Raw genomic sequence first — 13,595 nt, forward strand, 5'->3', positions numbered from 1 at the left:
CGGGAGTGTTAACCAGCAAAATTTCCTCCAAGAAGTCAACATGTAAATAATTTTAAATGAACTTTTGTAAATAGTATAAATGAATTATGCATAAACCTTACCCCTTCCTTTTTAACAATAAAATGATGGCAAATCAAAGAGATGCCTTAATTCTTTCTCCTTATTAGTTGCTCTCTGTTGTTCAGCTCTGGCCTCAGCATGATAATATAGCATTTTGGGGCAAAGATGCAGCCCAGTAAGCCAGCACTGGAGGCCAAGATGGAGAAGATCTCCACCATCACCATGTACTTCCCTTTGGTGCTCAGGTAGGTTGGGACAAAGCACAACCAAACACTGCAAAAGAGCAACATGCTGAAGGTAATGAATTTGGCTTCATTGAAACTGTCAGGTAATTTGCGGGCCAGGAATGCTGAGAGGAAGCTGAAGAAAGCCAGGAGGCCCATGTAGCCCAGGACACAGGAAAACAAGGTCACCGACCCTTCATTACATTGCACAGTGATTTCTTCCATTAGTGAGTGCATGTCTAATTCTGGGAATGGGGGAGAAGTTGCCAACCAGAGAGTACACAGACTTGCTTGAATCAAAGGGCAGGAAAGGACAATGGAGATGGCTAGTCTTTTCCCCACCCACTTCCTCAGGCTGGACCCTGGCTTGGTGGCCATGAAAGCTACAACTACGGTAATGGTTTTGGCCAGCACACAAGAAACAGCCATTGAGAAGATGATGCCAAAAGTAGGTTGTCTGAGGAAGCAGGCCATTTCCCCTGGTTTGCCAAGGAATAGCAAAGAAGATTGAAAGCAGAGCAGAAGAGAGATGAGGAGTGTGTAGGTGAGATCTCGGTTGTTGGCTTTGACAATGGGTGTATCTCTGTGCTTCACAAAAACTAAAAACACTAAAGTTGTGACAATGGAGAAACCAATAGCAATTGAGGCTAAGCTGATCCCTAAGGGTTCTTCATATGAAAGAAAGCTCATTGTTTTGGAGATGCATCCATGTTTGTTCCTGTTTGGATATTGGTCTTCTGGGCATCTGAAACAGTCATCCATATCTGAAAAACAGAAACAGGTCAAATTCTAAACAAAATTTATTTGCTTCTTTTGCCTCGCATATGACCGTTTTGGGATTTCAACCTGGACATTCTTAATGTACTGTTGTAAAATGAAAGTGCACTTTAATTAGCCCACAACTTACACACATTTGACCTTTGTTCACTTTACACAATTGGCAAGCAAATGAAAAATAAATAGAGGAAAGGGAGCTTGTGCCTGGGAAAAAAGACTTGGCCAATCCCACGTGCCACTGAATCCAGTATTATTGACTATAAACAACTTGGGCTTTAGGTGTGATCCCGGAATTGTAACTCCTGGATATGTTGTGGGCTTTCTGTATAACAATTATTCTCATGCATGTTATGTGATACTCTGTAGCAGCTATTACAACATCTGCACCTATTTTGGCTGGATGCAGAGACAGTGGATAGTTATTTTCATGATTTTACTTATAAACTGAAGCACAATCCAGATAAGAATGAGGTTCCCTAGATTAATTGGCGGTTGCATCCTCAGTTTTGGCCGCCACCACAGCTGCCTTTTTCTGGACAGGGATAGCCTAACTTCTGTCATCTTTCCTTTGGTTATATATAGGTTAGTGAACTGCAATGGGTTATAGATGGGCCACCTCTGAAGATGGTTTAGAAACTACAACTTGGGCAAAATTCTTGGCCATGTTGCTGTTCTAGGCAAGACAGTGTGAACATGAAACTCACTCTGGCCTGACTGCACTAGGTCCCCATTAGTTTTTGGGCAAAGTTCTGGTTTTGACATATAAGGCCTTAAAATGCCCCAGGATGAAATCCTCCCTGGACTGCCTCTCCCCATATGAACTGTACCAGAATTTCCTATTGCCATCTGAGGCTCTTCTCTTATCTCCTCAACAAGAGATCTGGAGAATGGCAATCCCCAAAATTGACCTTTGGGGTGGTGGCTGCCCATTTGTGGAATGCTCTCCCTGGGGCGGCTCCTGTCAGAATATCATTATATATCTTTAGGTTCAAGGCATATGTTTACTTTGACCACCAAGCCTTTTGGCTTTTAACTATATGTGGCCTTTTAGAAGTGGGTGAAATGTTTCTAATGTATTTCTCTTTCCTCTTGGCTTTATTGTTTATATCAGGGTTTGCCCAAGAGATTTTGGCACTTGAAGCAGACCCCAAATGGCAACAACAAAAAGAGGGGATGTAAAACTCACATGGATATTTTCTACCCATGTGCATTCTGCTTCCTGAGGCAGCCACCTCACCTTTCCTCATGGGTAGGTTGGCCTTGAATTAAGATCCATACTGGGATCTGCTGCTCTGCTGGACCTTACTGGTGGACCTTCATATTTCCTCATGGGTCAGCCAGCCCTAGTCTATTTGGTCGTAAATCACAATGTAAAGTGATTAAAAAATATAATAACTGAATAACCAATAAAACAATCCAAATGCAGGACAGTAAAATTCTTTTTTCTGGGAATAAAAGGTATAATTTTGAATTTGTGATGTCCTGTGCAGATTGGCCAGACATGGATTTCTGGCACATCTTCACTTCACTGTTTCCTATCTAGAACTGTGTATCTGGTTGTCTATTTGCAGGGTGCCCCAATACTTTTTCGCATCTGTCATGTGTGGCAGAGAGCACTAAGGAGAAACTGACCCGTCAGACCCAGCATCTAGTACTTGTAATCAAATGTTGATTTCATCTCTCAAAAGCAGAAATTTGTCAAACTTACCGTGACCATCATCAGGTGTGTTAACATTTCTCTATGGACATTTTGATAGTTTTGTTTCGGCCATTTTTATATTTTTTTCTGTTTAGGATATCATAAGGTAGGTGTACAACTACCGTAGATCATTTTGTCTATTTTAGAGCTCACACTCAAATCTATATAAAATGTATTGCATGAGGCTTCCTCATTTTTCAAAAAGTCCCTGGGAAGATATTGGAAGTCTACAGAGAAACATTCGAGGCAGCATGGTAATTAAAGATAGCAATTAGATCTAAAGAAGCAAACCATCCCAATCCTATCCAATGAAAATAACACATGAATTCTAAGTCACAAACCATTCTGGTCTGAAATCTTCCCTTCTGGACATGGAGCACAATCATAGCAGCAAAATTTCTCCCCTTCCTTCCTTTTCTTCTGATGACCAGGTGAGCAGCAGTCATTACACACAGAAATAGGCACCACCTATCCATCAGGAGAAAAGAAAAGTCAGGTGGGAGAAAGTCTCCATTCCTCCCCTCAAAATAATTAAAATAAAAATATATTTAATTTCTTTATTTGTTTTCTTTTTTGCCCATGAACTTGAAAGACTCATCTCAGAAATGTTAAGTATAAACTTGTGCTATAAATGTAGATCATGAATCCCTAAAAAGGTGGATAGGACAACGGCTTTAGATCCATTTCAGTCCGGTTTCCGTCCTGGTTTTGGGACCAAGACAGCTCTGGTTGCCCTAACAGATGATCTCCGTAGACGACTGGATCGAGGCGGGTCAGGACTGGTGATCCTTTTAGATTTGTCAGCAGCCTTTGACATGGTCGATCATGATCGTCTGGACCACCGCCTCGCAGACATGGGGATATAGGGCATAGCCCGTAACTGGCTGTGCTCTTTTATCTCTGGTCGGGGACAGAGGGTGGCACTAGGGAGGGAAATGTCGTCGCGCCACTCCTTGGTGTGTGGAGTGCCGCAGGGCGCAATTCTCTCCCCGATGCTTTTTAACATCTTTATGCGCCCCCTTGCCCAGATTATCCGGAACTTTGGGCTGTGCTGTCACCAATATGCTGACGACACTCAGCTCTATCTGCTGATGGATGTCCACACCGACTCAGCCCCGAACACACTGACCAGATGCTTGGAAGCTGTGGCTGGATGGTTTCGTGGGAACCGATTGAAACTAAATCCTAAAACGAAGACAGAGGTCCTATGGCTGGGTCGGGATGGCATGGGGATGAGGGACCAACTCCCTTCTCTTGCGGGGGCCCAATTAGTGCCATTGCCTTCCGTTAAGAGTTTGGGTGTAATCCTTGACACCTCCCTTTCCATGGCCAAGGCGACATTTTTCCACCTTCGCCGCATCAAGCAGTTGGTCCCTTACCTTTCCCGCCCGACCTGGCCACAGTGATCCATGCGACGGTCATCTCCAGTCTTGACTACTGTAATTCGCTCAACGCGGGGCTGCCCTTGAAGCTGTCCCAGAAACTCCAGCGGGTGCAGAATGCTGCAGCAAGGCTCCTCACGGGGTCTCTGCCATGGGAGCATATTCACCCAGTGCTTTTCAAGCTGCACTGGCTCCCGGTAGTGTACAGGGTCAGATTTAAGGTGCTGCTTTTGACCTTTAAAGCCTTTCATGGCCTAGGACCCTCATACCTACGGAACCGCCTCTCCTGGTATGAGCAACGGAGAGCCTCAAGATCCATAAATAGCAACACCCTAGTCGTCCCGGGTTAGTTAGATTAGCTTCAACCAGAGCCAGGGCCTTTTCAACTAAAAATTTTGTTTTTAAGTTGTAATCATTCAACTTGTTTTTATTATTGCTTGTAAGCCACTCTGAGCCCGGCCTTGGTGGGGAGGGCAGGGTATAAATAAAAATTATTATTATTATTATTATTATTATTATTATTATTATCATCATCATCATCATCATCATCATCATTGGTACAGCTGGCTTTTTGTTATTACAGACCAGTGTCATTTTCAAAGCCTACTTGGAGATGCAGAAAGTACCTGTCCTAAAAAAATCTCTTAAAAGTGGGGGGGAGCTGATCATTGGTTCATCTTGCTGCTTTTGATTACAGACCAGTGTTATTTTCAAAGTCTACTTGGAGATTCAGAGGATTGAACTTGGGACCTTTGTATTTCAACCATTTTGTTTTTCAGATATAGCCTGCAGGGCCCACAATAATACTCCAGGACCCATACCTGGTTAAAACCCTTGTGCCATGTAATCTTGTCCTCATGAATGATGATTCTTCTTGCTTCAAGAGCATCATTGTCCACTTGACCAACTTTCACTCGAAGGAAGGACTTGTTTGGGAATGTGACTATGTTCATGATGTCAAGTGCACCTCCGGTTTGCTTTTTACCACTGAAACTCACTGTTTCTCCAGCAGAGTTGTTAAATGCAATGTCAAGAAGAAAAGGGTGGAGCTAATTGAAACATAACAAGACATAAAGGGGTAAAAAGCATTACATTTGCAAGTATGGTTTAGTAAAGTTAAGCCTTAGAATCCCTTCCCACTATGCAATTCTATGGTTCCATGATTCTAGGTTTCTCCGGGAATAAATTGTACTTGTGGATGATAATCTTGGTGGTCTCCTTTTGGACTACTAAAGCCATTGAATTAAGAAGAATTTGATTTCAACACTTTACCTTGAAAGGTTGCAGATTCTGATGTTCATATTTTTTATCTCGGGCCATTGCTCTCTGCTTTGCTCTCGTTGAGTAAATGACATGCAAAGCATGAGCCACAACATAGACAGCATTGTAGATACTGTAGCTGTGGCCAGTCATGCCCATTTCAAACAGAGGTCCAGGAAGGCTCATTAGCCCCTCATCCCCAGTACATGATTCATTGGCTTCCGCTGTCAAACTGGGGTTTGGGAATGTACAGTCAAATGCTTGCTCCCAGAAGTCCCTAAGAAAACCATCTTCTTTTATTTTATCAGGCTTAATGCTCTGAAGAAATTCATTGAACCCTGGAGGCTCTTTTGAATGAATTGTGAAGGAAATGGAACCTTGAAAGGTCTGAAGATCTAAAAGCTTTTGGAAAGCCACTAATATGAAATCAATCTGGGTTGTTATGATCCACACCTTTCTAAATGATGAGCTTCCCTTCTTTTCAGAATCTCCTAGAAATAGCACACCTCCCATCCATATAAGGGTTAAAGATTCTCCAAAGATTATACATGCACTGACTTTATCATCTGTTAAAGAGAGATAAATATCCAAGAGCACATCAAGTGTTTCACTCAGCTTATCTATATTGGCTACTTGTGGTATTTTATGTGTGAAGGATGAACAGATTCCATGCCTAGAAAGCAATGGTTCCAGAGTCTGCAAGAAATTTTCTCCACCGTCACCTTCCAAAACAAAAAGTCCAATCCATTTCCATCCAAAATGCTTTAATAAGCTGATGATCCCCATATACTGATGGCTGTCATTGGGAACCATGTGGTAAAAGGAAAGGAACTGGTCTGCATCACTCTCCCCTGGAGGAAATGACCCATATGTGAGCTAAAAGGAAGTGTACAAACATTATAGAGTTACCTATGGATGAACCTTAATTTTGATCCTGTGCCTGTTCATTCAACAAAGATTAAGTCAGAGCCATTCATAGGTTCAAGGACAGTTCAACCCGAGGACTCTCCTAGATAATTTTTTTCTATTGTTAAAAATCTGAATATTTTCCTTCACCATATATATATATATATATATATATATATATATATATATATAATTTAGCGCTGGCTTGCAAGGCTAGCACCTCAGTAAACAGCCTATTTCTGAAGCATTATTATTATTGTCATCATCTTCATAATCAACATCCTATTAAATGGAATCCCAGTCAGTAATATGGCTGCTTCATTTTACGCCAATTGCCGTTCCAAATAGGATGTCCAGGAGAGTCTAATGTCCAGTCTGTGTTATTATTAATAGAAAAAAATATAAATTGTGAAAAGCCCATTCATCGGTCCTACCTGTGGTATCTTGTAGAGGCCTATGGTGTCAGCCATAGAGAGGGAGGTATCAAAGCTAAGTCCCCCAATGATGGCTATAAGGTTTTTTTGAATGTCACATTTGTAGTTGGGGACAAATCTATGTGATTTGAAAAGTAGGTCCAGAGTTGTCCGATAGGTCATCCTCACATCATAATAACTGTCATAGATGTGGAATCCAAGGGTGAGATTGGGCAAGATCTTGGGGCTGTCATTTATCTCTTTTATAGCAAAAGCCAAGGAAAGGGTGTGCTGGTAGAATTTTGTCACTACGCTGCAAATGAAGTTAGATATTCAGAATTTCTAGTGTAAAATCTGCAATGTGTGGAATCAACATATCACAAAATTGATCGTTTCTGTAACTCATATTAAAAAAAAATCATATAGCCCCAACAGCACTTACTTTTAATTCTGCATATTAATTCAAAAAAACTATTGTTAATCTCTTGCTTTTCCTTTTCAATTGACTAGATTTTAAAAACTCTCAGCTCTCTTTCTGTGTTCAACCACTGCATATTCATGGTTAAGTGAGCTCTGGACCATGAAAGCTCCAGTCCTAAACCTACCAAGAAATGAATCCCATTGACTTCTTGGTAGACAGTCCTGGATGGATTGTTGCTCTTTGGCAGTTTGGTGGACCATCAGTTTTTCATCTAGAAGGTCCCAGGTGACAATTCCAGGTAGATCTGGGAAAGTCTCCCTGCTTGAAACTCTAGAGATCTGCTACCTATTTCTGTTTCCAATACTGAGCAAGATCAATCAATGGTCTGACTCAGTATAAGGCAGCTTCTGGTGTTTATTTTTAAGAATACACTGTAAGTTCCTTAAAGTTAGTTCTCATTTAAACCAATGAAGCAAGTTAGTCATGACTTTCAAAGTACCATTGATCCTAAAGGGAACAAATCTGACAACATCCAATTCAAACCTGGGCATTTCTATTCAGAATGACACCCAACTTTTGTTGCAGTTAGTATTTATATTGGATCTGATTTGATTCTAAATATGTATTAAATTGTTTTTTAAATTGTTCTTTTATGTGTAGATGTCTTAGCTCTTTTCACGTCTCAGGATGATACTTCAAATGGCAATTGTGCTGAAAATAGAACTGGGAGCAGAAATTACCAATGTTTACTCATTCCTTTCATGTCCAGAAAGGAATTCAGTCCAGGGAATACTATCTGCATGTGCTGCTCCAGTTGCTTGCAAACTGCAAATGGTACACAATTTATTCGATCCCCTCCCCACCCATATCTATTGTACTTTCCTGTACATGGGAATGAAATGGCATAGTATCTTACATTTTCAAAATTAATTTTCAAATGTAACATAATTTTACCCCATTGGATAGCCAAATGAATAATTTAGTTTTTGATGGATGACAAAGTTTACCGGAACAGAATCAGCACCTCAGGTGACAATTACATGGAGGAATGGAAACCAAAGCCTTTTTAATTCCTAGTCTCATGAAGAACACTTCAAAAATAAATGATGAATAATGAAATAATAAATATTTTCCATGACTTTAAGAAGCTTGGAATTTGAGACAGAAAATTGTGAGAACACTTTGCACTCCCCAAAAGTATTTTGTGGGTGGGTGTTTTTTTTAATCCCCTTATTCAGCCACTAAAGGCCAACAAAACAGCTTACATACAACAGTGAGAAGAAACTTATTGCTTTAAGGCATAAAATCTGGAAGACATAAGACAAAAGGAATGGGGATTTAAAGGGATAAGTGGCGAGATCCTTACTATGGAAGTGTGAACATATTCTCTGAAGGCTGTTCTCTGAAGAAAACTTCATAGAATACATAAAAGATCTGAGAAGAAATCCCACCGATGATGAGGCCACCTGGCTGGTACCACTCATGAGGAACAGGAAAGGGGTCACTGGTGGGACACCTAGTCATATCTGCATTGCACACTCCAGGCACTTGCAAAAACAGCAACACCAATAGACAAAACATCCTAGCAGTGGGGCTAATTTCCTCTTTCCAGAAGCCTCGTAAGACAAAACACCTTCCAGTCTGTGCATACTTCTTAGATGATTTCCGTCACTTTAATCCTTCTATAGTTTGCACTTTGCTGCTCTCGTTTCCTTTGAGAGGAAGGGACTACATTAGGTTAGGAATTTCTCTGCCAATACAATTCTAAAAGAGGTTTGTGAGTTGCACTTTAGAAACAGGGTGTTACCAATGGAGCCTTGATTAGAAGGTGAGAATGGCAGCACCCATTTAATTTTTGGCCAATAATGGGAAATGTGAGAAATGAAATGAAATGGTCATGCCTGGAAGCTGCCCCTACACTGACTATTCTGCTGAATAGAGTATTATTTATTCTAACAACTTCTAGGCTTGCTTATTGACTCTTTTCATGTGTCTATTGCAAAGCCCCTCGAGCTTTGATGAATTGAACAAAAAACAGTGATTTGGTTAATTGCACTGAGAGACATTTTTTTTTCCAGAGGTTTAGGGCAGAGTGGCACTTTTGGTAACCAATGCATTGGGTTGGGTTTGTTTTCTAAACTGTGACTCCACGTTACCTCTGCCCATGAGTTCTGTCCTGAGCAAATATTGCCAGGAAAGTCAGAGTGAAGCCATTACTTTTGTAGATGCAAATCACAGTCAATTGTGTTTTAAAAATATAGGCATTGTTAAGATCAAGTATGATTTCAGTTCTGTGTATTGTAAGCCACCCTGAAATAATGTGATTGAGAGTGATATCAAAGTGTTCAAACAAAACAACCCTGTATTTCATTTATACTGCGACTTGGGATGTAATCCTGCAACACCAGGAAACATGCATTGTCCAGGTCAGGATTCACAGTGGAATGAAAACTTTAAAATGTGAAAAAAGATAATCATTGGTTTTCTTTGTAGCAGTAGAAGTATTTCCTCTTCCTTTCAGCAAGGATTCCACTACTATGAATTGTCCTGTGAATCTGTAATTTGGGACTAGAATGTTTTGTCAGTTCTAAAGCAGGTCTCAATAAACCAAAGGAAGCAAAGAAACGGAGGGAATCATCTCAATGTTATCTGTAGCTTGACTCAATACAGCAATACATTCCTGTTGGGAATGGTGGGAGAAGACATTGACAAGAATGACCAGAAACTGTTCTTATACACAACAGTGGTGGCGAGGTTATTGCTGGCTCAGGTATGGTAACAGCAAAAATTGCCTACAATAGAAGAATGGCAGTACAAGGTTATGGATTACGCAGAAATAGCCAAATTAACAGCAAAAAATTCAACATCAGGGGGATGAAACATATCAAAAAGAATGGGGAAAATTTATGTTATATAGAGAGAAGACGATGTGAAATAGGGAAACCAGTAGAATTAAAATAATTTCTCATAAAGGGAAAATACAAGAAATTTACAGGATAATAATATCAAAATGAATTATAAATGTATATTAGGATTATTACTGAACAATATTTGTAAATGAATATAGACAGACAGCAAGAATTTGTATATCTAGAAAGATTTATTTGTTTACGAACATTTAATGGAAAAAATGAAGAAGAACAATCTTATGGAAAATGGACAAAGACAATGCGAAAAGTCAAAGAGGACACAAAAAAGCCAGAAGAAGGAAGGAGGGAAGTCAGCTTGGGAGAACAAGAACAAATGTGAAATATAATGTATGTGTATGTACAGTATGTAACTAAAAATTCAACTGATAAATATATATATACACATATATAGAAAATAAATAAAAAATAAATAAATAAATGATTTTTTATTTATACGCCGCCCTTCCGGTTTAACAACCGGGCTGAGGGTGGCTAACAACAAATATAAAACATTGATTAAAATGCAACTTAAAAACAGCATAAAACAACATAAAACACAACATAAAATTCAGCATCAATATCAATAAAATTCAAAAATTCAGGGGTCATTTTTGGGGGGAGAGAAGAAAAGCCCAGTAAGTAGACATCAAATGATCCCCAGGGTTAACTGGTCAAGCTGGTCCTACTAGGGCCAGCAAGGAGACCAGGGAAGAATTTAAACGTGGGGTCCCAGAAAGGATTTCTTCATAGAAGAGGAAAGGGAAAAGGGAACAGAGGATCAGGCTAATTCAAATTGAAGGCCAGGAGGAACAGCTCTGTCTTACAGGCCCTGTGGAGATCAAGTTCAGCAGGGCCGTAGTCTCGTGGGACAGGTCAGAGCCATCACTGAAAAAGCCCTGGCCCTGGTGGAGAATAGTCTGGCTTCCTTGGGGCCCGGGACCTTTAAGCTATTATTATTCATGGACTTTAGGGTCCTCTGAGGGACATACCAGGAGAGGCGGTCCCGTAAGTACGAAGGTCCTTACTGTTTAGCTTACTTTTTTAATTAGGCTACACTAAGTAAATGAAAGCTTTATTATGCTTTAATATACCAGGTTTTCATTTCATAGAAAACACCTGCTCTGCTCTAATTAGCATATTTAAATACCCCCAATCCTTCATGGGACTGGTGGCAGTTAACTGAGAGATAGATGAGGTGAGGGGACTAAATAGGATTTGAAGAACCAACAGAAACTGTGTGAGGAGACAGAAAAAATATTTTAAATGAACTTGTGTAAATACTACCCTTCATTTATAATATAATGGTGGCAAAACTAAGTGATACATTAATTCTTTCTCCTTATTAGTTGTTCTTTGTTGTTGAGCTCAGGCCTCAGCATGATAATATAGCATTTCGGGGCAAAGATGCAGCACAGTAAGCCAGCACTGGAGGCCAAGATGGAGAAGATCTCCACCATCACCATGTACTTCCCTTTGGTGCTCAGGTAGGTTGGGACAAAGCACAACCAAACACTGCAAAAGAGCAACATGCTGAAAGTAATGAACTTGGCTTCATTGAAACTGTCAGGTAATTTGCGGGCCAGGAATGCTGCCAGGAAGCTGAAGAAAGCCAGGAGACCCATGTAGCCCAGGACACAGGAAAACAAGGTCACCGACCCTTCATTACATTGCACAGTGATTTCTTCTATTAGTGAGTGCATGTCTAAATCTGGGAATGGAGGAGTAGTGGCCAACCAGAGAGTGCAAAGACTTGCCTGGATGAGGGAGCAGGAAAGGACAATGGAGTTGGCCAGTCTTTTCCCCACCCACTTCCTCATGCTGGACCCTGGTTTGGTGGCCATGAAAGCTACAACTACGGTAATGGTTTTGGCCAGCACACAAGAAACAGCCATGGAGAAGACGATGCCAAAAGCAGGTTGTCTAAGAAAGCAGACCATATCCCCTGGTTTGCCAAGGAAAAGTAAAGAAGATTGAAAGCAGAGCAGAAGAGAGATGAGCAGTGTGTAGCTAAGATCTCGGTTGTTGGCTTTGACAATTGGGGTGTCTCTGTGCTTCACAAAAGCTAATAACACAAAAGTTGTGACAGTGGAAAAAGAAAGAGCTATTGAGGCTAAGCTGATCCCCAGTGGTTCTTCATAAGAAAGAAAGGTTATAGTTTTGGAGATTCAACCATGTTTGTCCATGTTTGGATATTGGCCTTCTGGGCATCTGAAACAGTCATCCATATCTGAAAAACAGAAACAGGTCAAATTCCAAATGTAATTCATATACTTCCTCTGCCTCCCAGAAACTCAGCAGCTCAGAAACATTATTTTGAGTGCTATTCCTTGAAAGTCTATGGGACTTAAACCCCTATTTTAACAGTTTAAAGGGGTTGCAAATCCCCTTGTGTGCTTTCATTGACTTGAATGGGAGAACGATCGTTTTGACTCTTTTAGGGCTTAAACTCAAATCAATGTAGAATGTATTGCATGAGACTCATTCATTTTTTCAAAATGCCCTTTGATATATAATGCAAGTCAACAAAGAAACAACGCAAACAGCATGCAATCATAAATTAATAAGTATGTTTTAGGCCCCAAAGCAGTTCTCTTATGAAAATAAAAATGAATTCTATGTCACAAACCCTTCCGGTCTGAAATCTTCCCTTCTGGACATGGAGCACAATCATAGCAGCAAAATTTTTCTCCTTCCTTCCTTTTCTTCTGATGACCAGGGGAGCAGCAGTCATTACACACAGAAATAGGCACCATCTACCCATAACCAAGAAAGATTTTTTAAAATTACATATTATTTAATTAATTTATTTAATTTTGCTTGTGAACTTGAAATAAATTTATCAAGGGAATGTTAAATATAATCTTAGAGGCCTAATCATTGATTTATCTGGCTCTTTATTATTATTACAGGCAAGTGATATTTTCAGTTCCTACTTGGAAATGCAGAGGATTGAACCTGAGGGATTTCTTCATCAAGCATTTTGATGTTCAAATGAGCTTTGGATTCTGTTCAATGGAACAGAAAGAGAGAGCAGGGACCACAGTAATACCCCTGGACCCATACCTGGTTAAAACCCTTGTGCCATGTTATCATGTCCTCATGAATGATGATTTTTCTTGATTCAAGAGCATCGTCACCCACTTGTCCGACTTTCACTCGAAGGAAGGACTTGTTGGGGAATGTAACTATGTTCATGATGTCAAATAAACCTCCCATTTGCTTTTTACCATTGAAGCTCAGAGTTTCTCCAACTGAGTTGTTGAATGTAATGCCAGAAAGATAAGAGTGGAGCTAATTGAAAAGGAGATTTTAGATGAACTGGTTAGAAAGAATTAGTTTGAAAGAATTAGTTTAAAGACCTGGAAAAAGTTCCATAAAGGAAGCAATAAAAATATAGCAATCACAGTATTCAATGAAACTCAATCAAGAAATAGCAAAGAAGTTTTTTAAAATAATTTGTTTTTTAAAAAATATGCAAACAATCCAGGAAAACTACTGGCTTGGCAACTGAGGGGATAAGAGGGCTTGAAAGTGATAAACAAAC

At 40.0% G+C, this 13,595-nt stretch overlaps 1 protein-coding gene across 1 annotated transcript; it reads right to left on the reverse strand.

The window, feature by feature from the left end:
• Positions 1-34: 34 nt before the first annotated feature.
• On the reverse strand, positions 35-8,666 carry LOC128399196 (vomeronasal type-2 receptor 26-like). The gene is made up of 6 exons (XM_053360443.1): positions 8,509-8,666; positions 6,743-7,034; positions 5,961-6,278; positions 4,964-5,191; positions 3,102-3,228; positions 35-1,048 (listed from the first exon to the last, which is right to left on the reverse strand). Exons 1-6 carry the CDS (start codon positions 8,664-8,666, stop codon positions 147-149), a joined length of 2,025 nt encoding a protein of 674 aa, XP_053216418.1. The 3' UTR covers positions 35-146.
• Positions 8,667-13,595: the final 4,929 nt, after the last annotated feature.

The sequence above is a fragment of the Podarcis raffonei genome, chromosome 13 (genome assembly GCF_027172205.1).
Source record: "Podarcis raffonei isolate rPodRaf1 chromosome 13, rPodRaf1.pri, whole genome shotgun sequence".
Taxonomy (NCBI): Eukaryota; Metazoa; Chordata; class Lepidosauria; order Squamata; family Lacertidae; genus Podarcis; species Podarcis raffonei.